Here is a 27,247-nt window from a genome sequence, read left to right as displayed (position 1 = left end):
TTCATTACTTCAATGGAAAACTGCTCTTCACCAAGCCCAGGAATGGGTGGTGCAGGGCCAAACAGGTGTTGTACCTTGTTTCCCTCCATAGAACAGTAGTTATAGTCATAACGTTAAATTCCCTTCAATCAGTCAACTTCTGTACAACATACTATGGGGAAATATAATCACGCTCAAACCAACCCCAACAGATACGAAATGAAACAGCATGTTGCAGACCACCCAGACCTGGCCCTGCCAGATGCAGCAGTCTGGGTATTACATTGTGTGCTGTACTGGGAGCAGTGACATCCAAGTGATAAAACCTCACAAAAATGTGTTGTGATTCCCAACTCTCCGCAGCACAAATATCTCCTATAGTCAACCCATTAAACAAAGGCCAAGATGCTGCCAGACTCCTGGTGGAGTGGGCGCATACACCTCTATGTAACCCTTGCCCTTTGCTGCTATATGCCAGTGAGATAAAGCCATGTCCAGGAAGGTTTTGTAGGAGAGGATCTTCAGATCCACCAACTCCAGAGGCTCAAAGGGGGCCACACACAATGGTCCCAAAACCAACGCCGAGTCCCATGTGGGCGCAATGGGTTTAGAGACTGGTATGTGACGACGTACACCTTTCAGGAACCGCACCACCAGGGGGTGAGCCCCGGGTGAGGTTCCGTCAATTCCCACACCATGAGAGCGGCCATCATGTACACTTTTAAGGTGGATAATGCTTTAAAAGCTCCTGTAGGAACATAATCTTGGCATCAGAGCTCAAACGCTTGCCACTGATACGCATACAGCCCTCTCGTGGAGGGCACCCTTGCAGACTGAATGGTAGTAATAACACTTGTAGGTAAACCTCTATCCATCAGATTAGCCCTCTTAGGGGCCAGGTCCATCAAATCAAATCAAATTCTATTGGTCACATACACATGGTTAGCAGGTGTTAATGTGAGTGTAGCGAAATGCTTGTGCTTCTAGTTCCGACAGTGCAGTAATATCTAATAAGTAATCTAACAATTTCCCAACAACTACCTAATACACACAAAACTAAAAGGGGTGAATGAGAATATATACATATAAATACATGGATGAGCGATGGCCGAGCGGCATAGGCAAGGTGCAATAGATGGTATAGAATACAGTATGTACATATGATATGAGTAATGTAAGATATGTAAATATTATTAAATTGGCATTATTTACCAAATCTCTGGCCTTGTTCCCAAACCTACACCTGAGCCTGAGATAACAGGTCCCTGTGCAACAGCAGTTTCCATGGGTCCTGGCGTAAAGGCAAATGATCTCGGTGAACCAAGGCTGCCTGGGCCAACGAGGAGCCACAAGAATCAATGGTAAGCCCTCGCGCCGCACCCACTCCAATGTGGGCTGAATAAGAACCGCTGGCAGGAAACACGTAAAGGAGGATCCGAGAACACTGGTGTGCCAGAGCAGCACTTGGGTCCATCATCAAGGGAAATAGACGACACTGCACGTTTTCTTATAATGCGTAAAGATCTACATCAGCCCTGCCGAAGTAACATTGAGAGAGTGTCCCACCTGGATAAAAGAGTCTCTCCCCATCTATTGATGCATGCCACCAATGACATATTGTTGTTTCTGTCCAGTACAAGCCGGCCCAATAAAAACAGGGAAAAGCGCCTGAGTGCCAGATACTCTGGCTAATTGACATGCAGTGCGCTCTGCACCACATTCCATACTTTCCGAATTGAGTTGCCTTCATACAGCACACCCCACCCTTGGAGGGATACATCTGTCGTGATCACCTTGCGGGACACAACTCAGCCCATGGGAGCCCCCTGATAATAGCAGAGGGTCCTTACACTGGACCAAGGCCCATAGGCCTGACAGGGACACCCGAAGCAACCGGATTTGGTTGCGAGATGTGTCCAGGTGAGTGGCTAGCCCCACGGGATAGACTTCCATCACAGAAGCCATCATCCCAGGTACGAATAGGCATGGGTAAAAAAGCAATGTGTGACACAATCCGAAATGTGGCTAAGCAGAGCCGGAACCTGGACACCTACGTGGGGATAGAAAATCATGATACAGGAGTCTAGCGTGAGACCCAGAAACAGATTGTGCTGAGATGGAGTCAGTCAGCTCATTTTCTGGTTTCTTATGAAGCCTAGAGACTGAATACGGGACAGTAGCATGGATGTGTGTAATAGTGCATGCCCCCTCGACTCCATTAGCATGGATGTGTGTAATAGTGCATGCCCCCTCGACTCCATTAGCATGGATGTGTGTAATAGTGCATGCCCCCTCGCATGCCCCCTCGACTCCATTAGCATGGATGTGTGTAATAGTGCATGCCCCCTCGACTCCATTAGCATGGATGTGTGTAATAGTGCATGCCCCCTCGACTCCATTAGCATGGATGTGTGTAATAGTGCATGCCCCCTCGACTCCATTAGCATGGATGTGTGTAATAGTGCATGCCCCCTCGACTCCATTAGCATGGATGTGTGTAATAGTGCATGCCCCCTCGACTCCATTAGCATGGATGTGTGTAATAGTGCATGCCCCCTCGACTCCATTAGCATGGATGTGTGTAATAGTGCATGCCCCCTCGACTCCATTAGCATGGATGTGTGTAATAGTGCATGCCCCCTCGACTCCATTAGCATGGATGTGTGTAACAGTGCATGCCCCCTCGACTCCATTAGCATGGATGTGTGTAATAGTGCATGCCCCCTCGACTCCATTAGCATGGATGTGTGTAACAGTGCTTGCCCCCTCGACTCCATTAGCATGGATGTGTGTAATAGTGCATGCCCCCTCGACTCCATTAGCATGGATGTGTGTAACAGTGCATGCCCCCTCGACTCCATTAGCATGGATGTGTGTAACAGTGCTTGCCCCCTCGACTCCATTAGCATGGATGTGTGTAACAGTGCTTGCCCCCTCGACTCCATTAGCATGGATGTGTGTAATAGTGCATGCCCCCTCGACTCCATTAGAATGGATGTGTGTAATAGTGCATGCCCCCTCGACTCCATTAGAATGGATGTGTGTAACAGTGCTTGCCCCCTCGACTCCATTAGAATGGATGTGTGTAACAGTGCATGCCCCTCGACTCCATTCCATTAGACTCCATTAATGGATGTGTGTAACAGTGCATGCCCCCTCGACTCCATTAGAATGGATGTGTGTAACAGTGCATGCCCCCTCGACTCCATTAGAATGGATGTGTGTAACAGTGCATGCCCCCTCAACTCCATTAGCATGGAATGTGTGTAACAGTGCTTGCCCCCTCGACTCCATTAGAATGGATGTGTGTAACAGTGCATGCCCCCTCGACTCCATTAGCATTGAATGTGTGTAATAGTGCATGCCCCCTCGACTCCATTAGCATGGAATGTGTGTAACAGTGCTTGTGTAACAGTGCCCCTCGACTCCATTAGAATGGATGTGTGTAATAGTGCATGCCCCCTCGACTCCATTAGCATGGATGTGTGTAATAGTGCTTGCCCCCTCGACTCCATTAGCATGGATGTGTGTAACAGTGCATGCCCCCTCGACTCCATTAGCATGGATGTGTGTAACAGTGCTTGCCCCCTCGACTCCATTAGCATGGATGTGTGTAACAGTGCTTGCCCCCTCGACTTCATTAGCATGGATGTGTGTAATAGTGCATGCCCCCTCGACTCCATTAGAATGGATGTGTGTAATAGTGCATGCCCCTCGACTCCATTAGAATGGATGTGTGTAACAGTGCTTGCCCCCTCGACTCCATTAGAATGGATGTGTGTAACAGTGCATGCCCCCTCGACTCCATTAGAATGGATGTGTGTAACAGTGCATGCCCCCTCGACTCCATTAGAATGGATGTGTGTAACAGTGCATGCATGCCCCCTCGACTCCATTAGCATGGAATGTGTGTAACAGTGCTTGCCCCCTTGACTCCATTAGAATGGATGTGTCCACAGTGTAACAGTGCATGCCCCCTCGACTCCATTAGCATGGAATGTGTGTAACAGTGCTTGCCCCCTCGACTCCATTAGAATGGATGTGTGTAACAGTGCTTGCCCCCTCGACTCCATTAGAATGGATGTGTGTAACAGTGCTTGCCCCCTCGACTCCATTAGCATGGAATGTGTGTAACAGTGCATGCCCCTCGACTCCATTAGCATGGATGTGTGTAACAGTGCTTGCCCCTCGACTCCATTAGCATGGATGTGTGTATCAGAGCTTCAATTGACACAGGGTATGTTGAACAGTATAAAAAGCAGTTTGCATGTTCTGGAAAGCTTTTGTAAGAGATGAGGCACAACAGTAAATAACAGTATCATCAGCATAAAAAAATGAAGTGGTGCATTTTGGACATTTTTGTCTAAATAATTTATATATATATATATATAAAAATATATATATATATATATATATATATATATATATATATATATATATATATATATATATATAGTGAATAAGAGAGGACCAACTACAGAGCCTTGGGGCACACCATTCAAGACAGACAATTTAACAGACATAAGCCCATAAAATTGAGTGCACTGAGTTCTAATCAGACAGATAGTTAGCAAACCATGCAACTGCATGCTCCGAAAGACCTATACTTGACAATCTCTGCCTTAGTGTAGCATAATCAACTGTATCAAAGCCTTAGAGAGATCAATAAAAAGTGAGACACAGTGCTGTTTTTTGTCAAGGGCTTCAGTGATATCATTTAAAACAGTTGTGGCTGCTGTAATTGTGCTATGCTTCTTCCTGAAGCCCGATTGGTACATTGATAAAATAGAGTTAGTAAATAAAAACTCTTTTAGTTGTTCACTTACAAGGGTTTCAAGAATTTTCACCAGGGGTGACAGCTTTGAGATTGGCCTATAATTATTTAAAAGAGTTGGATCTCCCCCTTTTAAAAGTGGTAGGACAAATGCTGATTTCCAGATCTTTGGAATTTCATTACATTCCAGGGTTAGATTAAACAGAGATGTAAGTGGTTCAGCTATGAACTTGGGGGTACAGTTGTCACAACTACACTCGGTTTAGGCGGTAAGATGCGTTCCGGTAACTGGCTAGCACCCAGCATTGGACTGCACACATTAAAAATAAAAACTTTATCATGGAGGATACCCTATCGACCAGTCATAGTTACTGGTGACAAAGTGCCTTGAAACCCAGCTGGGAATGGGACAGCTATGAAAAACAGACTGCTCATTTGGGGGCTCAAATGAACCACAGAGACTGAGTGTGGGATAGTAGCGTGGTCGTGTCCAACCATGCCCGTTTCCTCGACTCCGTTAGCAACAACTAATCGCCTACAAAGCATATCATCTGTATCACTAGAAATCTCATTGGGACTAGTGAGCTACAGGCAGGAATCAGTAATGAATCCCAGTAATGAGCCATCTTTGGGGGAGGGGTGCCCTTTTGTGGACAGTGACCCAACTTGTCACTCTCACCCTGGGGAGATTGATATACCCCTTGAACCCTGTGAACACTGTGGAACGCGGGGTAGCAGAGGCAGCAGGATTAAACATAGATAAGCTTCCAACATATGTTGTACTTACGTGAGACTTTATAGCCTGCATGAAGCCCGGCCCCTTTACGGGAACAGGGGGCTCTGGCAATGGCTGACGTAATACCAAATTTGCCAAACATGGGGGCACTGTTGTCACAGTAATGCTTTTGGGGAGGTGCGCACTGGTCACTCAGACCCATTTAAAGTCCCCTTGCTCCAGGGGGCTACTTCTTCATTGGAGGTGCACGCAAAACCTGTAACCTTCTCCCTCCAAATCCAGGAACTGAAAATACAAATGGGGTTGCCATAACGCCGAGGGAACGTAAGTAAGTTTTACCCACCGGAAGTTAATTATGCTAGCCAACGTTAGCCAGGAAGCTTTTTTAGCATAAGCTAGGCTAGCAGCCTCTTTGACCGCAGGACAGTCCATTTAGAATAACCAAGAGACTTAACACTACGTATACTAAACAAGAGAGCTACCCCAGCAACTCTACAGTGGGGAGGCAGGAATAGCTAGTAATAGCTAGCACGCCTCAGTGAGTTAGCCAACCTGGCTAGCACACTATGCAGCGCTCGTTTAGCTAGTCCGGTCTTGAAAATCCACATAGGACCGGATCACCGAAGTGGGACTGGACCCTTTATCAACAAGTCTGGGAAGAGAGGCAAGCAGTGCTTGACTGAGGCGTTCACATGCAGCAGGGGGTACCTGGCTGTTGTCCAGTAACAGGTGACAGAGCACACAGGAGCCGGGTTGGGCGCAGGCAGACACCGCATACCCCATACCCAGACAAACAAGATATTTGACCACCCAATCCATCGCTGCTTCCTGCACCCCGGTCCCAGCCGAGGTACCGGCATCCAAGAAAGGAAAATCGCCATCGCAATTCCAAGATTCCTCAAACATGCTACACGTCATTCCAGGGAGTTTGTACGCAGTACATGGTTTGAGAGCCTCCAATTAAAATGCAATACATTCAGTACATTGTGCACTTGCACGCATGCACACAAACAGTCAAATCAATAAAAATACCAACATTCATTGAGGGATTTTTATGTTTGAAAAGGTAAACAAATGCGTAAAAGTCATTACAACTCAGTCAAAATGGTTACAATGGGCCTACATATAATTTACCATATGTATTGACAGGAGGCTTCTGAGGGGAGAATGGCTCATAATAATGTCTGGAATGGAGTTAATGGAAACCATGTGTTTAATGTGTTCAATACCATTCCATGAATTCTGTTCCAGCCATTACTATGGTCCCCTCCTCCCCAATTAATGTGACACAGGCCACCTGTCGTATGTACAATGAGCTCCAAAAGTATTGGGGCCGTGACAATTTTTGTTGTTGTTTTGGCTCTGTACTCCAGCACTTTGGATTTGAAATGATACAATGAGTGTATTTTCATCCATATTGGGTGAACCGTTGGGAAATTACAGCACTTGTTGTACATAGACCCCCCCATTTTAGGACACCAAATGTACTGGGACAAATTCACTTATGCGTATTAAAGTACTCAAAAGTTTAGTGTTTGGTCCCACATTCCTAGCACGCAATGATTACATCAAGGTTGTGACTCGACAAACTTGGTGGATGCATTTGCTGTTTATTTTTGTTGTGTTTCAGATTATTTAGTTCCCAATATAAATAAGTGGTAAATAATATATTGTATCATTTTGGAGTCACTTTTATTGTAAATAAGAATAGAATAGGTTCCTAAACACTTCCACATTAATGTGGATACTACCATGATTACAGACAGTCCTGAATGTGTCGTGACGAATGATGAATGAGAACGTTACAGTTGCATGAATATCATACCCCACAAAAAATGCTACCCTACCATGTCATTGTAATGGTGAGAGGTTAGAATGTCTTGGGGGTATGATATGTGTGTGTCTGTAACTTTCTCACTCATCATTATTCATGATTTATTCAGGACTATCCACAATCATGGTAGCATCCACATTAATGTAGAGGTGTTTAGAAGCATTCTACTCATATATAGTGACTCCAAAATGACACAATACATTATTTACCATTCATTTCTATTGGGCACAAAATAATCTGAAACACAAGAAAAACAAAAAGCAAAAGTTTGTAGAGTCACAAGCTTGCTGTAGTCATTGGACTACTTTAATACATACAGTACCAGTCAAAAGTTTGGACACACCTACTAATTCAAGGGTATTTCTTTATTTTTACTATTTTCTACATTGTAGAATAATAGTGAAGATATAAAATCTATGACATAACACATATGGAATCATGTAGTAACCAAAAAGAGTGTTATTAAACAAATCAAAATATATTTTATATTTGAGATTCTTCAAAGCAGCCACCCTTTGCCTTGATGACAGGGTTGCATACTCTTGGCATTCTCTCAACCAGCTTCACCTGGAATGTCTCTATACCTTTGGTCCCCTAAAATACGGGGACTATGTACAAAAATTGCTGTAATTTCTAAATGGTTTACTCGATATGGATGAAAATCCCCTGAAATTAAAACTGACATTCTGCACTTTAACATCCTAGTCATTATATAATTTCAATTTAAAAGTGCTGGAGTACATATCCAAAAGAACTAAACATGTGTCTCTGTCCCAATACTTTTGGAGTTCACTGTATGTGGTAACAGATAAATAAAAGTAATTTTTTGTAACATGTAACAATCTATATGATCTACTGTAAATACTGTATCATATTTAGCTACAAATATACATTTTATATAACATAACCTAGAGACATTGGCAGTTAGAGCAATAAATGAAAGACAAAGTCAATCAATTAAAAGCAGATCCCAGACATCATACAGCAATCTCAATCCATTGAACAACACACCCCAACTTGGTCCCATTTCTAAAACACTTGCAACCAAATGAAAGAGTTTCTAAGGTGATTGTTGTGAGGTAATGTGTTGCAAGGATACTCCTCATGTAGATAAGGAAGAACATTACCATGAATGCAAAGTCAGATGTTTTGCCTTCTAAATAGCCATGTTGGATGGGTAGGCCTACAAGGAAAGCATTTACATCAGTTCACACTCAATTTACTACTTCTCAATAGCGTTACAACAGTGCGTAAACTCAATTGTTCTGCCGTGAACTGGCCATTGAAAGTAAATTACAACACAATTTGACTTGAATGATTTCTTCCGCAGCACCCATTCAAATGAGGCTCCAGACAGGCTCATACGAAGGTGGGATTGAGGTCTTCCTTGAAGTTGACCACAGGGTGTGTGCAGCGGCAGAGGCCAGCGACGCCACCGTACTCACTGTCCGAGGAGTATGAGGAGGAGCTGTCGCTGGAGGGGTGGTAGCCGTGTGGCAGGCAGGCATCGCAGTAGGGTCGGTGGTAGTAGCAGTAGTCAGCTGAGCTGCTGGAGTCTGAGTCCCAGTAACCATAAGAGTCCCTGCCACGGTCTCGGTCTAGCCCTCCCTCACCGCCCCCCTCCCCGTTTGAAGGGCCTGGGTGGGTGTGTCCTGAGAAGGGGGTGATGGAGCATTTTCGAGGGGGTGGTAGCCGGTGCTCCCACCTCGAGCCATGCCTCCCACACCTATTTGTTGCTCTATGCCCTGCCTCTTCCCATTCTTCTGAATCACTGTCTTCAGGGCGGAAGGGACTGGTCTCTGTGCCAACAGGCTCGAGCTGGGGTTGTGTTTTTGTTGGGTGCTTATCTAGATGTAAGGATCCAGCATCCCTCCTCCTTCCCCAGCGAGGAGTCTCTGACCCTGGGTAGTAACAGGGCGGAGGCCCCCCTCTGGGTTGATGGAATGGAGGTCTGCGTTTCCTCATCACGTAGGGGGATATACTGGGGTAGCGGAAGAAGGGAGGGGGATGATGGGTGCGAGGGGCATGGAGGGAGAGAGGAGAGCGGACTGAGGGGTCGGTCGGGGAGGGCAGAGTGGGTCTCCTGATCCCCCTCCTGTGATTGGGTGAGCGGAGGGCCGTTTCCATGACAGGGACCACACTCAGTTCCTGGAGGATCTCCTGCAGATGCTCACTGCTCACAAACCCTGCCGGCCTGACGCTTGTAACCCTTGGCAACACGGGATGGCCATGGCAACCTGAGGGTTCTGACTTTCCCACCGGAAAGAGATGGGAAGAAGTAGTGACATAGTTTGACTGACAGGAGGGTGTGGTTTTTGTCCCTGCCCTCTTCCCTGGTGTCCTGACTCCTGTCCTGGAGAAGACAGAGGGCTTAGGGGAGACTGGGAGGTTAGACCTCACCCCTCCACACGGCTGCTGGGACCCAGCCCCCTCAACCTTACACCACCCTGTCTCAGTCTCCATCCCTGCACCCTGGATGTCTTGACCAAATTCTACACTCCACTGTTTAACATTCACACCATCCCCTGGGGGAGGATAGAGGGCAGGTGAAGGAGTAGAGGGAGAATCAGAAGAAGGTGTATAGACAGTAGAAGTAGTGGGAGGAGCAGACATAGGAGGTGCAGAAAAGGTAGGAGAAGAGAGGGGAGGTTCTGCTATGTCCCTGTGTGGCAGGGGAGTTGGAAGGCAGTCAGACTGCACAACTATGGTCTGGGTGAATGAGGAGTGGAGGTTGGTGGTGGAAGAGTCAATTTCCTGGTCCTCGTGGGGGTGGCTACTGGACATGAGGCACAGTAGCTTGTCTTTGGCATTGTTCACCTGCTCCTGCAGACTGTCAATCACAGCATTCTTCTGCAAAATGACAACAACAAGCTTTAAAATCCCCTTCAATACAAAAAACATTATCAACAACAATCTGGGACCTAAAGAGTTGGGTGAAAGGTTAAAGATGCGTGTAGGGTTAAAGGTTATATGGGAAGTTAGTGATGAATAGAAGAGTACTCAGAATACAAAGCAAATTAGTTTAGGTAGGTATGTATTCTAGTGTTGAGGAGTCACAGAGATTATGTTGAATACAGGACCATGTAGGGACCATTTTATTCAGTAAGGGGGAGATTCACCACCTTGTATAACCATTAGAGGGCAAGTGAGGGATAAAATACTACATTGCCTACACACTGACTACCTCATTGAGGAGCCTCTTCATGGAGTTGTTCTCCCCCAGGAGGTAGTAGATCTCATCCTGGCTGTAGACAGACTGGACACTCTTACTGGGGCTGCTGAAGTACTTTGCCATTTGACTAGGGTTGTTGTGCTCCTCCTCAAACCGACGCCACTGGGTCAACTGGAAAGAGGGGAGAAAGAGGGGGGGGAAGAAAGGGAGGCCAAGGTAGAGAAAGAGGGGGATTATGATAGATAGTCGGATAACTGTCAGACAAGTGTGCCACACCCTTGGAATCTCCAGGGGTGTGGCACTTCCTTTCCGTCCAGGATGCATTCCTGTATCATTGCATCAGCTGACCACCAGCTACTTATGGGGAGTCATTAATGTGTTGGGGCAGGCTGCACCATGTTGACTCATGGAGATCCAATGTGTGTTTGTATGAGTCACACTCCAGTGTTAACACACACACACACACACACACACAATGGCAAGGTATGGGAAACACTCACGTAGCCACTCAAATCTCAAATTGGGCCTGGGGGTTTCTGTCTGTCTGTCTGTGATGTGTAGGGGCACATCGATCGCATCATACTCGTATTTGTAATATTAACTGTTTTTATCACACTTGATACTCGTAATTTGATTTACTCATGATTGTAAAACCACAGGTCACCTGTGATACAAGTCAGAATTCAACGTCCATCCATGTCTGAGGACGTTGGGAGATGACGTGGAAACTGACCACTAGGGGCAACCGTGAGCACTGTTACCTTCAAGTAGGTTTCAGGGTATTGTGGACAGGAATGGTGGATGGGCATAAGCATCTGCCTCTGATGCCAAAGGTTGCAAGTTCAAATCCAGTGATAGAAAGTTGTGTTTTTTGAATTGTTGTTTTAAGACTATCCCTTACCTTAACCATTCAGAGTTAATGCCTAAACTTAACCTTGAACATTTCGAAATGTGACATTTGAGAAACATGGATGTCTACTTCTTTAGTGAGACTGAGAGCTAGTTGTTTAAATGCCGGTAAAGCCTATACATCAAGTGCACATTACTGTGCTATCACTCAGAGTACATTGTTATGTTCCTTCATTACTGTGCTATCACTCAGAGTACATTGTTATGTTCCTTCATTACTGTGCTATCACTCAGAGTACATTGTTATGTTCCTTCATTACTGTGCTATCACTCAGAGTACATTGTTATGTTCCTTCATTACTCTGCTATCACTCAGAGTACATTGTTATGTTCCTTCATTACTCTGCTATCACTCAGAGTACATTGTTATGTTCCTTCACTCATTCACACACATTGTTATACGACCCCGATAGATGAACATGCACGATTTTCTTACTTAGTCTTATTGAATTAACAACAAAATAGGCAAAAAAACATGCCTAATACATGGCTGGCTACTACTGCCTGCATTTATTCTAAGATAGGCTAATTCACTTGCCCCATGTACTGTTTAACTTTACAGAGGAGCAAAACTTCTCCCCTGACACTTATGCCACAACATTTGTACAATCAAAATAAACAATCTACACTTGTCATTTTATTTTCTAATAATCCGTCACTCTGTAAACATGTCTGGTCCAGAATAAATAATAATAGCAAGAAAGCATGGGCTTGTTATACGGCTTGTTCTAATCCAATTGTTGTCGCAGGCTCAACCGGTACTTTACAGACAGAAAAAATAGACAATAGTTGTTTAGAGCACACAGCGCTTCACACTATTTTAGTGAAAGAGAAATGCGTGCTGGCAGCTGAAAATAACTTTTTTCCGATCACGGATCATTAGATATTCGGAATATTCTCCATATCCGTTACAATACTCGTTTTGTCAGAGTACTCGGCATACCCCTAGTGATGTGCGCTAACTGTCTCTCTCACCTGAGGTACAAACAGCATACAGTTGGTGGCGAGGGTACAGATGAAGATGGCCCCAGCCACCATACTATAGACCACGTTGGGCCAGGCATGCAGGAACCGTGACACCGGGACCCCTACTGCCGTGGACAGGGTGACCAGGCTGACCGCGGTCATGATGGTGGGGGACTGGTTGACCGGAGGGAGGCTGACGTTGCTGGTGAGACCAGCCAGGTAGGTCCCATATAGGAGCAGGCCACCCTGGAGAGACCGCAACACAACCACACAACCACACAACCACATTAACGTTCATGACATGTTTACCATGACAACCCCACACAAACTCAGGGGAAACAGCAACTATTTGCTCTCTTATGTGTATCTGAGTATTTCTCCCAGTTATATGCTTTACCTTCATCACGGCGAGGAGGATATGCCACAGGTCTGAGTAGAGAGAGGAGCAGGAGTCCAGCTGAGACAGAGAGTAGGACATGTCCCTCTCCACCACCTTGACCACAGCCCCAATGGACCGAGCACATTTGACTGGGTCGGTTAGACTCCAGGCGGTCAGAACCAGCAGGTCCAGCAGAATCAACAGAGATACCAAGCCCATCAACTGGATGTCTCTGATGATCTGAAACACATAGTTCAGTAATACACCATGCAACACATACACTCTGTGACACACAGATCATTTAACTTCTTATGGCTGCAGGGGCAGTATTGAGTAGCTTGGATGAAAGGTGCCCAGAGTCAACAGGCCTGCTCCTCAGTCCCGGTTACTAATATATGCATATTATTATTAGTATTGGATAGAAAACATTCTGAAGTTTCTAAAACTGTTTGAGTGATGTCTTGGAGTATAACAGAACTCATATGGCAGGCAAAAACCTGAGAAGAAATCCAAACAGGAAGTGGGATATCTGAGGTTGGTCGATTTTCAACCCAGCCCCTATTGAATACACAGTGGGATATGGATGAAGTTGCTACTTCCTAGGGCTTCCACTAGATGGCAACCGTCTTTAGAAACTTGAATGAGGCTTCTACTGTGTTGTGGAGCCAGATGGGAGCTCTTTGAGTCAGTTGTCTGGCAGAGAGCCAGGTCCTGGTCACACGCATTTCACATGATAGCAACCTGCGTTCCATGGCTTCTCTACAGACATAGGAATTCTCCGGTTGGAACTTTATTGAAGATTTATGATAACATCCTAAAGATTGATTCTATACTTAGTTTGACAAGTTTCTTCGACCTGTAATATAACTTTTTGAAGTTTTCGTCCGACATTCGGGTGGACCTGCACGAGCGTTTGGATTTCTGTACTAAACGCGCTAACAAAAGTAGCTACTTGGACATAAATAATGGACAAATCAAGCATTTATTGTGGAACTAGGAACTGGGAGTGCATTTTGATGAAGATCGTCAAAGGTAAGGGAAAATCTATAATGTGATTTCTGATTTCTGTTGACTCCAACATGGCGGATAATTTTATTTATTTTCTGAGTGCCGTCTCAGATTATTGCATGGTTTGCTTTTTCCGTCAAGTTATAACAAAAAAATCTGACAAAGCGGTTGCATTAAGGAGAGGTATGTCTATATTTCCATGTCTAAGAATTGTATTTATCGACATTTATAATGAGTATTTCTGTAAAATGATGTGGCTCTTTGCAATATCACCGGATGTTTTTGTAACTAGTGAACTTAACGCGCCAATCTATACTGAGATTTTTTATATATAAATTTGAACTTTATCAAAACATACATGTATTGTGTAACATGAAGTCCTATGAGTGTCATCTGATGAAGATCATCAAAGGTTAGTGATTCATTTTATCTCTATTTGTGCTTTTTGTGACTCTCTTTGGCTGGAAAAATGGCTGTTTTTCTGTGAATTGGTGGTCACCTAACATAATCATTTGTGGTGCTTTCACTGTAAAGCCTATTTGAAATCGGACACCGTGGTGGGATTAACAACAAGATTACCTTTAAAACGGTATAAGATAAATGTATGTTTGAGGAATTTTAATTATGAGATTTCTGTTGTTTTGAATTTGGCGCCCTGCACTTTCACTGGCTGTTGTCATATCGATCCCGTTAACGGGATTGCAGCCCTAAGAAGTACAAGCATTTACCCTCCACCCTCCCCCTCTAAACACACGCACACAAAGGAGGAGTGACGAGTTACAACACCACAACACACACCTCGACCAGAGAGACAGAGTGAGAGGAGCAGACGGCTTACCACTCTCTTGTCAGGAACACGTTGGGTGAATACTCTGTAGAGCCGCCATGTTTTCCCCAGGATGGGCACAAATACCAGAGTGCTGCCAATACACAATGTCCAGATCCTGGCCTAGGATACAACACAGGTACACCCCATAATATCACCCAATATGGCATCATCAGAACAACGTGTATGTCTGTGTGTGTCTGTGTGATACTTCAGCTCCACTATAAGCGTTGTGTTGCTTTGCCATCAGCGTTGCGTCAATGTGACGTTCTACCCGCTACACAGAATGTGTCGTTTTGAGAGTGGAGAGGGGCGGAGGGGAAGAGTGTAGCAGGGTAGTGGGTGTGTCTTACCTGGAGTATTGCTCTGGCTCCTCCCCCTTGTAGGTGGGTGCGTTCCTCAAAAGCAAATAGGAAGCCACTGCTGTAGGTGAGGATACTTCCACACAGAGTCAACACATTAAGGTTAGGACTGGACATCTTCACTATCCTGGGACAGAGAGAAATACACACACATATCAACAAAATAAAGGTAAAACTGTTCACGCCTGTCTATCGATTTGAGCAAGTGCATATGCTTTTAAACGTGGGTTTGTGTATGTGTGTGTGCATGTACCTGTTGTTCTTGAAGCGCAGGGTGAAGAGCAGGAAGCAGAAAGCCAGCAAAATGCCACAGGAGAGCATGGTCCAGACAACTGCACAGAGCACTGGGGAGAGAGACCGCCTCTGCAGCTCCCCTTCCATCTACAGTAGATATCAATCACATTTCAATGAGGAGTTCGTCGCAAGGACAGAGGAGAGAGAGGACAGAGGAGAGAGGATAGAGGAGAGAGAGTACAGAGGAGAGAGATGACAGATGAGAGAGAGTACAGAGGAGAGAGAGGACAGAGGAGAGAGAGTACAGAGGAGAGAGTACAGAGGGGAGAGAGAGTACAGAGGAGAGAGTACAGAGGGGAGAGAGGAGAGAGAGGACAGATGAGAGAGAGGACAGAGGAGAGAGGACAGAGGAGAGAGAGGACAGAGGAGAGAGGACAGAGGAGAGAGGACAGAGGAGAGAGGACAGAGGAGAGAGAGTACAGAGGAGAGAGAGTACAGAGGAGAGAGAGTACAGAGGAGAGAGTACAGAGGGAGAGGAGAGAGGACAGAGGGAGAGAGGACAGAGGAGAGAGAGGACAGAGGAGAGGAGGACAGAGGAGAGAGAGGACAGAGGAGAGAGAGGACAGAGGACAGAGGAGAGAGGACAGAGGACAGAGGACAGAGGACAGAGGAGAGAGGACGGAGGAGAGAGAGGACAGAGGAGAGAGGACGGAGGAGAGAGAGGACAGAGGACAGAGGAGAGAGGACGGAGGAGAGAGAGTACAGAGGAGAGAGAGTACAGAGGAGAGAGAGGACAGAGGAGAGAAAGGACAGAGGAGAGAGGACAGAGGAGAGAGGACAGAGGAGAGAGTACAGAGGAGAGAGAGTACAGAGGAGAGAGTACAGAGGAGAGAGAGTACAGAGGAGAGAGTACAGAGGAGAGAGAGTACAGAGGAGAGAACAGAGGAGAGAGGACAGAGGATAGAGAGTACAGAGGAGAGAGAGGACAGAGGAGAGAGGACAGAGGAGAGAGGACAGAGGAGAGAGGACAGAGGAGAGAGAGTACAGAGGAGAGAGAGTACAGAGGAGAGAGAGTACAGAGGAGAGAGTACAGAGGAGGAGAGAGGACAGAGGAGCGAGAGGACCCTCGGAGAGAGGACAGACGAGAGAGAGTACAGAGGAGAGAGAGTACAGAGGAGAGAGGACAGAGGAGAGAGAGTACAGAGGAGAGAGAGGACAGAGGAGAGAGAGGACAGAGGAGAGAGAGGACAGAGGAGAGAGAGGACAGAGGAGAGAGAGGACAGAGAAGAGAGAGGACAGAGGAGAGAGAGAGGACAGAGGAGAGAGAGTACAGAGGAGAGAGAGTACCGAGGAGAGAGAGTACCGAGGAGAGAGAGGACAGATGACAGAGAGTACAGAGAAGAGAGAGTACAGAGGAGAGAGTACAGAGGAGAGAGAGTACAGAGGAGAGAACAGAGGAGAGAGGACAGAGGATAGAGAGTACAGAGGAGAGAGAGGACAGAGGAGAGAGGACAGAGGAGAGAGGACAGAGGAGAGAGGACAGAGGAGAGAGAGTACAGAGGAGAGAGAGTACAGAGGAGAGAGAGTACAGAGGAGAGAGTACAGAGGAGAGAGGAGAGAGGACAGAGGAGCGAGAGGACCCTCGGAGAGAGGACAGACGAGAGAGAGTACAGAGGAGAGAGAGTACAGAGGAGAGAGGACAGAGGAGAGAGAGTACAGAGGAGAGAGAGGACAGAGGAGAGAGAGGACAGAGGAGAGAGAGGACAGAGGAGAGAGAGGACAGAGAAGAGAGAGGACAGAGGAGAGAGAGGACAGAGGAGAGAGAGTACAGAGGAGAGAGAGTACCGAGGAGAGAGAGTACCGAGGAGAGAGAGGACAGATGACAGAGAGTACAGAGAAGAGAGAGTACAGAGGAGAGAGGACAGAGGGGAGAGAGGACAGAGGAGAGAGAGTACAGAGGAGAGAGGACAGAGGGGAGAGAGGACAGAGGAGAGAGAGGACAGAGGAGAGAGAGGACAGAGGAGAGAGAGGACAGAGGAGAGAGAGGACAGAGGAGAGAGAGGACAGAGGAGAGAGAGGACAGAGGAGAGAGAGTACAGAGGAGAGAGAGGACAGAGGAGAGAGAGGACAGAGGAGAGTACAGAGGAGAGAGGACAGAGGAGAGAGAGTACAGAGGAGAGAGAGTACAGAGGAGAGAGAGTACAGAGGAGAGAGGACAGAGGAGAGAGGACAGAGGAGAGAGAGTACAGAGGAGAGAGGACAGAGAAGAGAGGACAGAGGAGAGGAGAGAGGAGAGAGAGGACAGAGGAGAGAGAGGACAGAGGAGAGAGAGGACAGAGGAGAGAGAGGACAGAGGAGAGAGAGGACAGAGGAGAGAGGACAGAGGAGAGAGGATAGAGGAGAGAGAGTACAGAGGAGAGAGAGGACAGAGGAGAGAGAGGACAGAGAAGAGGACAGAGGAGAGAGGACAGAGGAGAGAGAGTACAGAGGAGAGAGTGGACAGAGGAGAGAGGACAGAGGAGAGAGAGTACAGAGGAGAGAGTACAGAGGAGAGAGAGGACAGAGGAGAGAGTACAGAGGAGAGAGAGTACAGAGGAGAGAGTACAGGGGAGACTGAGGACAGAGGAGAGTACACAGGAGAGAGGACAGAGGAGAGAGAGTACAGAGGAGAGAGAGGACAGAGAGTACCGAGGAGAGAGAGGACAGAGGAGAGAGAGGACAGAGGAGAGAGGACAGAGGAGAGAGAGGACAGAGGAGAGAGGACAGAGGAGAGAGGACAGAGGAGCGAGAGGACCCTCAGAGAGAGAGGACAGAGGAGAGAGAGTACAGAGGAGAGAGAGTACAGAGCAGAGAGGACAGAGGAGAGAGAGTACAGATGAGAGAGAGGACAGAGGAGAGAGTGCAGAGGAGAGAGAGGACAGAGGAGAGAGAGGACAGAGGAGAGAGAGGTACAGAGGAGAGAGAGTACAGAGGAGAGAGGACAGAGGAGAGAGAGGACAGAGGAGAGAGAGGACAGAGGGAGAGAGGACAGAGGAGAGAGAGGACAGAGGAGAGAGAGGACAGAGGAGAGAGGACAGAGGAGAGAGAGGACAGAGGAGAGAGAAGACAGGGGAGAGAAAGGACAGAGGAGAGAAAGGACAGAGGAGAGAAAGGACAGAGGAGAGAAAGGACAGAGGAGAGAGAGGACAGAGGAGAGAAAGGACAGAAGAGAGAGAGGACAGAGGAGAGAGAGTACATAGGAGAGAGAGTACAGAGAAGAGAGAGTACAGAGGAGAGAGAGTACAGAGAAGAGAGAGTACAGAGGAGAGAGAGGACAGAGGAGAGAGAGGACAGAGGAGAGAGAGTACAGAGGATGCAGGAGTTGCGCAAATGCAAATGAGAAAAGGCCTCAGTGTCCTCTTCTAAGTAGAGGTGGAAGTTTAAGGTGAGGAGATGAGGTCACTGACGGGAGAGATCACCAATGGCGCTGACCCCACCATTACTCTTTCAGGGGTTGTGAAGTATGGACAGAGTCTCTCTGCGAAGATGTAACTTTGAATGAGTAGATATGAGACCTGGACTCCACATCATGCCCCCCTTCCCAGTCTACATACACGCCCACCCTCTGGTGCTTCTCGACCAGTGGCAGTGGGACAGGGGGGTCTGCAGAGCCCAGTACTTAGTCCTGTTCCTCAGGCCGACTGTCCAGTAGCCACGCTCAGGGTTTAGGCTATTCCCTCCTTTCTTGTTGACAGACTCTCTCCCTACTCCTATGTCCCACTCGGTCTTCCCCTTCACCAGCACCTCGTAGTAGAACCTCCCTGAGGAAAAGCCCTCCTTCCTCAAGACACTGAGACAAGGGTAAAACCTCTCAGGGTTGTCAGGGAGGTTCAGCGCTGTTTTGCCGTGGGCCACTTGTTTACCGTTGTCAGAGAGGATGACTTTGGGGGAGCTGTATCAGGGTCAAGGGTCACATCCACGGCACATGCTTAATTCTTGTAAGTTCTGTGTCACACAATCTTTTCACTTCATCTTCAGTGACTTCTCAAACTGGGACCGAGCTCTACTCACAGCTCTCCTTACTGTTCTTACGTACACAACACTTTGACCAATGATCTCAGACCAGTTCTTGGTGAGAGGAGGTGGTGCACAGGGATGGGAAGCTATGGATGAGGTGAAGGTGGTCCTCAGTGTGTGAGAGCTGCTCCGGCTCAGTGTCTCTCCTTCAGCCTGCCTCTCTGCTCCTTTCTGCTCCTCCCCAATCACCTCAATGAGCTCAGCCTGGCTTCTCTGAATGGAGCGCACCAGAGCAGTAAAGACCTCCAAGCTCTCCCTAATATCTCTCTCTGAATTTATTCTGCCTGATTGTACTGTGTCTTTGATGTCCTTCACTTTCTGCAGTCGACCTTGAATCATCTGCTGCATGACATCTTCCATGTTCGCTAGATGAAGCCTCCTTTTTTTTCTCCAATGGGACAGTGTTGTGTTTCTTCTGTCTTTTCTCAGTGCATACCTGACACATGTATGCCTGGTTACTTCTACAGAACAGCTCAAGAAGCTTCTGCTACCTCTTACACACTCTGTGCTCCATGTTCATCACAGGCTTGATCAGGTTGTGTTTCTTGAAGGTGGTCAGTACGTGGTGAGTACGAAGTGAATCTCACAGTAAGAGGCCCGACACTCCAGGCAGGACTTCAAGGCCTTGCATTTCCTCCCAGTGCAGACGTCACAGGGTACTTCTCCACATTGGGCAGCTTGGGGTTGGTCTTGGTCCAGCGGTTGGTCCTGGGTAAAAAGTAGCAGTCGCACTCGTTTCAACTGACCTCCTGACCTGATTGGCCATCTCAGATATGAAAGTATTGACTTTGAGATCAGGTCTTCTGCTGAATTTCTGCTTACACATGGGACACTGACACGGGCTGGTGGTATGCCAGGACCCATGTATGCAGTCCTTGTTGTGTCCACATGGGGTTGGGCTAGTGAACATGTATAGACAGATGGGGCACAGGAACTGTTCCCGAGACAGCAGGCTGCTGGTGGAAGCCATGTCTGGGTCTGGGAAGACATCCAACAAAAAACCACATGGGACTTTATGAAATCTCTTGGCTCTTGACACCAGGATTTTTTACTGTCATTTTTTCTCTAGTGTACGGTTGTAGACAACCACACTACGCAGTTATGCCCAACTAGCTTTCGCAATACATGTAAACAGTGGTACTAACGTATCATTATGGTTTTAGATTTTATTCAGAAATATGGTGTTTAGGAACAAATATTTATTCAGAGATAAAAACAAGAAAGGGCACTGTGAGGACATTCCCACTTGTTCAATGTGTCAATCAGCATAACACAGTGAAGTGTAATGTAATACAAAAACTCAATTGAACTGTATTTCTCCCCTTCACGATATTTAGAACTGGGCTGTGACAGGTGTTGAAGCTTGATTAAACCTCAACATAACTAAGGCCCTGTGTTCTGAGCAATCATGTGACATAACAAGCTTTTATCCTGCATTTAAAAGCGTTATCCATAAATGAGAATTACAACAAATATTTAAGCAATTCTCTGAGGATGGTGCTTGACCATCTGATATAAAAAGAAATAGGGACAGTTTGATGAAAAATCTTTGAACATTGGTTCAAATCCAGGCATGTCACATGATTGTGCAAGACACAAGGCCCTAAACATAACGTACAACAGACGCAATGCAGCACAAATGAAATAACCTGTAAGAAAGGCCATGCATATGACGGTGACTTTCCCCACAGACTCATTAGGGTGATTTCTCCCCTTCTCAGCTGTCTATCACAACCTCCTGGTTTCCACTAATCAGAGTGCCCAAATGCACATTTGGACTGTGACCCCTCCCAATCCAGGTCAGAGTGGCCATCGCTGTCGGCAGATGAAGACGCAAGTTCCCAAGGGTCGGCATTTATATGCCCTCCAAAGAAAGATCGGTGGACCAAGATTGAGAGGTTAGATTAAGAAGGAAGAGGGGGTGTTTGCTCGATTGTGCTTGGGACATTTTTTTGTTTGTTTGTACCTTTACCCCTTTTTTCTCCCCAATTTCGTGATATCCAATTAGTAGTTACAGTCTTGTCCCATCGCTGCAACTCCCCTACGGACTCATAAGAGGCGAAGGTCGAGAGCCCTGCATCCCCCGAAACACGACCCTGCCAAGCCGCACTGCTTCTAGACACGCCAATGTGTCAGAGGAAACACCGTCCAGCTGGCGACCAGAGTCAGCTTGCATGTGCCCGCCCTGCCACAAGGAGTCACTACAGCGTGATGGGACAAGGAAATTGATAAGAGAATTTTGTTCTTTGGGTTCATAACCCAATTTAATTGTGATTACTCAGTCTGCTATGTCAGGATTTGTAAGATACTGATAGAAATGAAAACAGACAGAGGCCCAGTCTCCCACAGTCAAATGCTTATTCACGGGAACGTTCTGAAGTCAAGAATACAAATCAATTCATTTTATACTGACTTCTCACGCCCACACATTCACACAAACATACGCACGCACACACACACACACACACACGCACACACATACACACAAACATACGCACACATTGTCTGTCTCACTACCCAGCCGACAGAGATAGTGACCTTGTCCTTGAGACGTACTCCCCGTTCTCTCCCAAATCTCTAGTCAGATCGGCACCAAGCTCAGACAGTCTGTGTTTATAATACCATAAAGACATATTGTTTTACCCTAATTCTGACTAGGACTATTAATTGATTATGTTTTTATACATTCTAATCAATTCCATAAAATTATATGTTTCAGGGCGGACTATTCTAATCATTCAATCACTCTGCTTTCTGCTTCTCCTCAACCGCCCCAATAAGCTCAGCCTGGCTCTCCTCTGCTTTCTGCTTCTTCTCAACCACCCCAATAAGCTCAGCCTGCCTCTCCTCTGCTTCTCCTCAACCACCCCAATAAGCTCAGCCTGCCTCTCCTCTGCTTTCTGCTTCTCCTCAACCACCCCAATAAGCTCAGCCTGCCTCTCCTCTGCTTTCTGCTTCTTCTCAACCGCCCCAATAAGCTCAGCCTGCCTCTCCCTGCTTTCTGCTTCTCCTCAACCACCCCAATAAGCTCAGCCTGCCTCTCCTCTGCTTTCTGCTTCTTCTCAACCGCCCCAATAAGCTCAGCCTGCCTCTCCTCTGCTTCTCCTCAACCACCCCAATAAGCTCAGCCTGCCTCTCCTCTGCTTCTCCTCAACCGCCCCAATAAGCTCAGCCTGCCTCTCCTCTGCTTCTCCTCAACCACCCCAATAAGCTCAGCCTGCCTCTCCTCTGCTTCTCCTCAACCACCCCAATAAGCTCAGCCTGCCTCTCCTCTGCTTCTCCTCAACCACCCCAATAAGCTCAGCCTGCCTCTCCTCTGCTTCTCCTCAACCACCCCAATAAGCTCAGCCTGCCTCTCCTCTGCTTCTCCTCAACCGCCCCAATAAGCTCAGCCTGCCTCTCCTCTGCTTTCTGCTTCTCCTCAACCACCCCAATAAGCTCAGCCTGCCTCTCCTCTGCTTTCTGCTTCTCCTCAACCACCCCAATAAGCTCAGCCTGCCTGCCTCTCCTCTGCTTCTTCTCAACCGCCCCAATAAGCTCAGCCTGCCTCTCCTCTGCTTCTCCTCAACCACCCCAATAAGCTCAGCCTGCCTCTCCTCTGCTTCTCCTCAACCGCCCCAATAAGCTCAGCCTGCCTCTCCTCTGCTTCTCCTCAACCGCCCCAATAAGCTCAGCCTGCCTCTCCTCTGCTTCTCCTCAACCGCCCCAATAAGCTCAGCCTGCCTCTCCTCTGCTTCTCCTCAACCGCCCCAATAAGCTCAGCCTGCCTCTCCTCTGCTTTCTGCTTCTCCTCAACCACCCCAATAAGCTCAGCCTGCCTCTCCTCTGCTTCTCCTCAACCGCCCCAATAAGCTCAGCCTGCCTCTCCTCTGCTTCTCCTCAACCACCCCAATAAGCTCAGCCTGCCTCTCCTCTGCTTCTCCTCAACCGCCCCAATAAGCTCAGCCTGCCTCTCCTCTGCTTCTCCTCAACCGCCCCAATAAGCTCAGCCTGCCTCTCCTCTGCTTTCTGCTTCTCCTCAACCGCCCCAATAAGCTCAGCCTGCCTCTCCTCTGCTTCTCCTCAACCGCCCCAATAAGCTCAGCCTGCCTCTCCTCTGCTTCTCCTCAACCGCCCCAATAAGCTCAGCCTGCCTCTCCTCTGCTTTCTGCTTCTCCTCAACCGCCCCAATAAGCTCAGCCTGCCTCTCCTCTGCTTCTCCTCAACCGCCCCAATAAGCTCAGCCTGCCTCTCCTCTGCTTCTCCTCAACCGCCCCAATAAGCTCAGCCTGCCTCTCCTCTGCTTCTCCTCAACCACCCCAATAAGCTCAGCCTGCCTCTCCTCTGCTTTCTGCTTCTCCTCAACCGCTTCCTCAACCCCCAATAAGCTCAGCCTGCCTCTCCTCTGCTTCTCCTCAACCGCCCCAATAAGCTCAGCCTGCCTCTCCTCTGCTTCTCCTCAACCGCCCCAATAAGCTCAGCCTGCCTCTCCTCTGCTTCTCCTCAACCGCCCCAATAAGCTCAGCCTGCCTCTCCTCTGCTTCTCCTCAACCGCCCCAATAAGCTCAGCCTGCCTCTCCTCTGCTTTCTGCTTCTCCTCAACCACCCCAATAAGCTCAGCCTGCCTCTCCTCTGCTTCTCCTCAACCACCCCAATAAGCTCTGCCTGGCTCTCCTCTGCTTTCTGCTTCTCCTCAACCGCCCCAATAAGCTCAGCCTGCCTCTCCTCTGCTTCTCCTCAACCGCCCCAATAAGCTCAGCCTGCCTCTCCTCTGCTTCTCCTCAACCGCCCCAATAAGCTCAGCCTGCCTCTCCTCTGCTTCTCCTCAACCACCCCAATAAGCTCAGCCTGCCTCTCCTCTGCTTTCTGCTTCTCCTCAACCGCCCCAATAAGCTCAGCCTGCCTCTCCTCTGCTTCTCCTCAACCACCCCAATAAGCTCAGCCTGCCTCTCCTCTGCTTCTCCTCAACCGCCCCAATAAGCTCTGCCTGGCTCTCCTCTGCTTTCTGCTTCTCCTCAACCGCCCCAATAAGCTCAGCCTGGCTCTCCTCTGCCTCTCCTCTGCCTCTCCTCTGCCTCTCCTCTGCTTCTCCTCAACCGCCCCAATAAGCTCTGCCTGGCTCTCCTCTGCTTTCTGCTTCTTCTCAACCGCCCCAATAAGCTCAGCCTGCCTCTCCTCTGCTTTCTGCTTCTTCTCAACCGCCCCAATAAGCTCAGCCTGGCTCTCCTCTGCTTCCTGCTTCTTCTCAACCACCCCAATAAGCTCAGCCTGCCTCTCCTCTGCTTTCTGCTTCTCCTCAACCGCCCCAATAAGCTCAGCCTGGCTCTCCTCTGCCTCTCCTCTGCCTCTCCTCTGCTTCTCCTCAACCGCCCCAATAAGCTCAGCCTGGCTCTCCTCTGCCTCTCCTCTGCCTCTCCTCTGCTTCTCCTCAACCGCCCCAATAAGCTCTGCCTGGCTCTCCTCTGCTTTCTGCTTCTTCTCAACCGCCCCAATAAGCTCAGCCTGCCTCTCCTCTGCTTTCTGCTCCTCAACCGCCCCAATAAGCTTCTTGCTTCTTCTCAACCGCCCCAATAAGCTCAGCCTGGCTCTCCTCTGCTTTCTGCTTCTTCTCAACCACCCCAATAAGCTCAGCCTGCCTCTCCTCTGCTTTCTGCTTCTCCTCAACCGCCCCAATAAGCTCTGCCTGGCTCTCCTCTGCTTTCTGCTTCTTCTCAACCACCCCAATAAGCTCAGCCTGCCTCTCCTCTGCCTCTCCTCTGCCTCTCCTCTGCCTCTCCTCTGCTTTCTGCTTCTCCTCAACCGCCCCAATAAGCTCAGCCTGCCTCTCCTCTGCCTCTCCTCTGCCTCTCCTCTGCTTCTCCTCAACCGCCCCAATAAGCTCAGCCTGGCTCTCCTCTGCCTCTCCTCTGCCTCTCCTCTGCTTCTCCTCAACCGCCCCAATAAGCTCTGCCTGGCTCTCCTCTGCTTTCTGCTTCTTCTCAACCGCCCCAATAAGCTCAGCCTGCCTCTCCTCTGCTTCTCCTCAACCACCCCAATAAGCTCAGCCTGCCTCTCCTCTGCTTTCTGCCTCTCCTCAACCACCCCAATAAGCTCAGCCTGCCTCTCCTCTGCTTCTCCTCAACCGCCCCAATAAGCTCAGCCTGCCTCTCCTCTGCTTCTCCTCAACCACCCCAATAAGCTCAGCCTGCCTCTCCTCTGCTTCTCCTCAACCACCCCAATAAGCTCAGCCTGCCTCTCCTCTGCTTCTCCTCAACTGCCCCAATAAGCTCAGCCTGCCTCTCCTCTGCTTTCTGCTTCTCCTCAACTGCCCCAATAAGCTCAGCCTGCCTCTCCTCTGCTTCTCCTCAACCACCCCAATAAGCTCAGCCTGCCTCTCCTCTGCTTTCTGCCTCTCCTCAACCACCCCAATAAGCTCAGCCTGCCTCTCCTCTGCTTCTCTCAACCACCCCAATTCTCCTCTCTGCCCTCAACTGCCCCAATAAGCTCAGCCTGCCTCTCCTCTGCTTTCTGCTTCTCCTCAACCACCCCAATAAGCTCAGCCTGCCTCTCCTCTGCTTTCTGCCTCTCCTCAACCACCCCAATAAGCTCAGCCTGCCTCTCCTCTGCTTTCTGCTTCTCCTCAACCACCCCAATAAGCTCAGCCTGCCTCTCCTCTGCTTCTCCTCAACCACCCCAATAAGCTCAGCCTGCCTCTCCTCTGCTTCTCCTCAACTGCCCCAATAAGCTCTGCCTGGCTCTCCTCTGCTTTCTGCTTCTCCCCCAATAAGCTCAGCCTGCCTCCTCTGCTCTGCCCCAATAAGCTCAGCCTGGCTCTCCTCTGCCTCTCCTCTGCCTCTCCTCTGCTTCTCCTCAACCGCCCCAATAAGCTCTGCCTGGCTCTCCTCTGCTTTCTGCTTCTTCTCAACCGCCCCAATAAGCTCAGCCTGCCTCTCCTCTGCTTTCTGCTTCTTCTCAACCGCCCCAATAAGCTCAGCCTGGCTCTCCTCTGCTTTCTGCTTCTTCTCAACCACCCCAATAAGCTCAGCCTGCCTCTCCTCTGCTTTCTGCTTCTCCTCAACCGCCCCAATAAGCTCTGCCTGGCTCTCCTCTGCTTTCTGCTTCTTCTCAACCACCCCAATAAGCTCAGCCTGCCTCTCCTCTGCTTTCTGCTTCTTCTCAACCGCCCCAATAAGCTCTGCCTGGCTCTCCTCTGCTTTCTGCTTCTTCTCAACCACCCAATAAGCTCAGCCTGCCTCTCCTCTGCTTTCTGCTTCTTCTCAACCGCCCCAATAAGCTCTGCCTGGCTCTCCTCTGCTTTCTGCTTCTTCTCAACCACCCCAATAAGCTCAGCCTGCCTCTCCTCTGCTTTCTGCTTCTTCTCAACCGCCCCAATAAGCTCTGCCTGGCTCTCCTCTGCTTTCTGCTTCTTCTCAACCACCCCAATAAGCTCAGCCTGCCTCTCCTCTGCTTTCTGCTTCTTCTCAACCGCCCACCCATTTCACCTACCTCATCCCCAATAAGCTCTGCCTGGCTCTCCTCTGCTTTCTGCTTCTTCTCAACCACCCCAATAAGCTCAGCCTGCCTCTCCTCTGCTTTCTGCTTCTTCTCAACCGCCCCAATGGTAAACCTCCTCTGCTTTCTGCTTCTTCTAAATAGCTCTCCTCTGCTTTCTGCTTCTTCTCAACCACCCAATAAGCTCAGCCTGCCTCTCCTCTGCTTTCTGCTTCTCCTCAACCGCCCCAATAAGCTCAGCCTGGCTCTCCTCTACTTCTCCTCAACCGCCCCAATAAGCTCAGCCTGCCTCTCCTCTGCTTCTCCTCAACCGCCCCAATAAGCTCAGCCTGGCTACTCTCAATAGAGCACATTCATTCTGTAAAGATCTTCAAGCTTTCCTTTCTCTCTTTCTCTGCATTTATTTTGTTGGACTGTGTTGTTCCTTTAATCTCCTTAACTTTCTGCAGTCGACCCTGAATTATTTGCTTCACATCAACGTCCATCTTTTCCAGCTGAGGTTTCATGTCCCTGCTTTTGTCCACTAGAGAGACGATGTTGTG

At 48.4% G+C, this 27,247-nt stretch overlaps 1 protein-coding gene across 2 annotated transcripts in view; it reads right to left on the bottom strand.

Moving 5' to 3' along the window:
* Positions 1-7,888: 7,888 nt before the first annotated feature.
* The window catches only part of LOC112262757 (probable G-protein coupled receptor 156), a 37,383-nt gene continuing 18,024 nt past the window's right edge, over positions 7,889-27,247 (bottom strand). The window contains exons 3-9 of one of the 2 annotated variants that reach the window (XM_042319814.1): positions 15,199-15,326; positions 14,937-15,072; positions 14,596-14,706; positions 12,768-12,989; positions 12,380-12,616; positions 10,505-10,666; positions 7,889-10,173 (exon numbers count right to left, since the gene is read on the bottom strand). In XM_042319814.1, the coding sequence (XP_042175748.1) occupies positions 8,683-10,173; positions 10,505-10,666; positions 12,380-12,616; positions 12,768-12,989; positions 14,596-14,706; positions 14,937-15,072; positions 15,199-15,326 (2,487 nt within the window). In that variant the 3' untranslated portion in view covers positions 7,889-8,682. The remainder of the gene's footprint in view (positions 10,174-10,504; positions 10,667-12,379; positions 12,617-12,767; positions 12,990-14,595; positions 14,707-14,936; positions 15,073-15,198; positions 15,327-27,247) is intronic. The other variant, XM_024438503.2, reaches the window with a different exon arrangement.

The sequence above is a fragment of the Oncorhynchus tshawytscha genome, linkage group LG03 (genome assembly GCF_018296145.1).
Source record: "Oncorhynchus tshawytscha isolate Ot180627B linkage group LG03, Otsh_v2.0, whole genome shotgun sequence".
In the NCBI taxonomy this organism is placed as follows: domain Eukaryota; kingdom Metazoa; phylum Chordata; class Actinopteri; order Salmoniformes; family Salmonidae; genus Oncorhynchus; species Oncorhynchus tshawytscha.
Note: the sequence above shows the minus strand (reverse complement) of the source record. Positions and strands in the feature narration are given on the sequence as shown.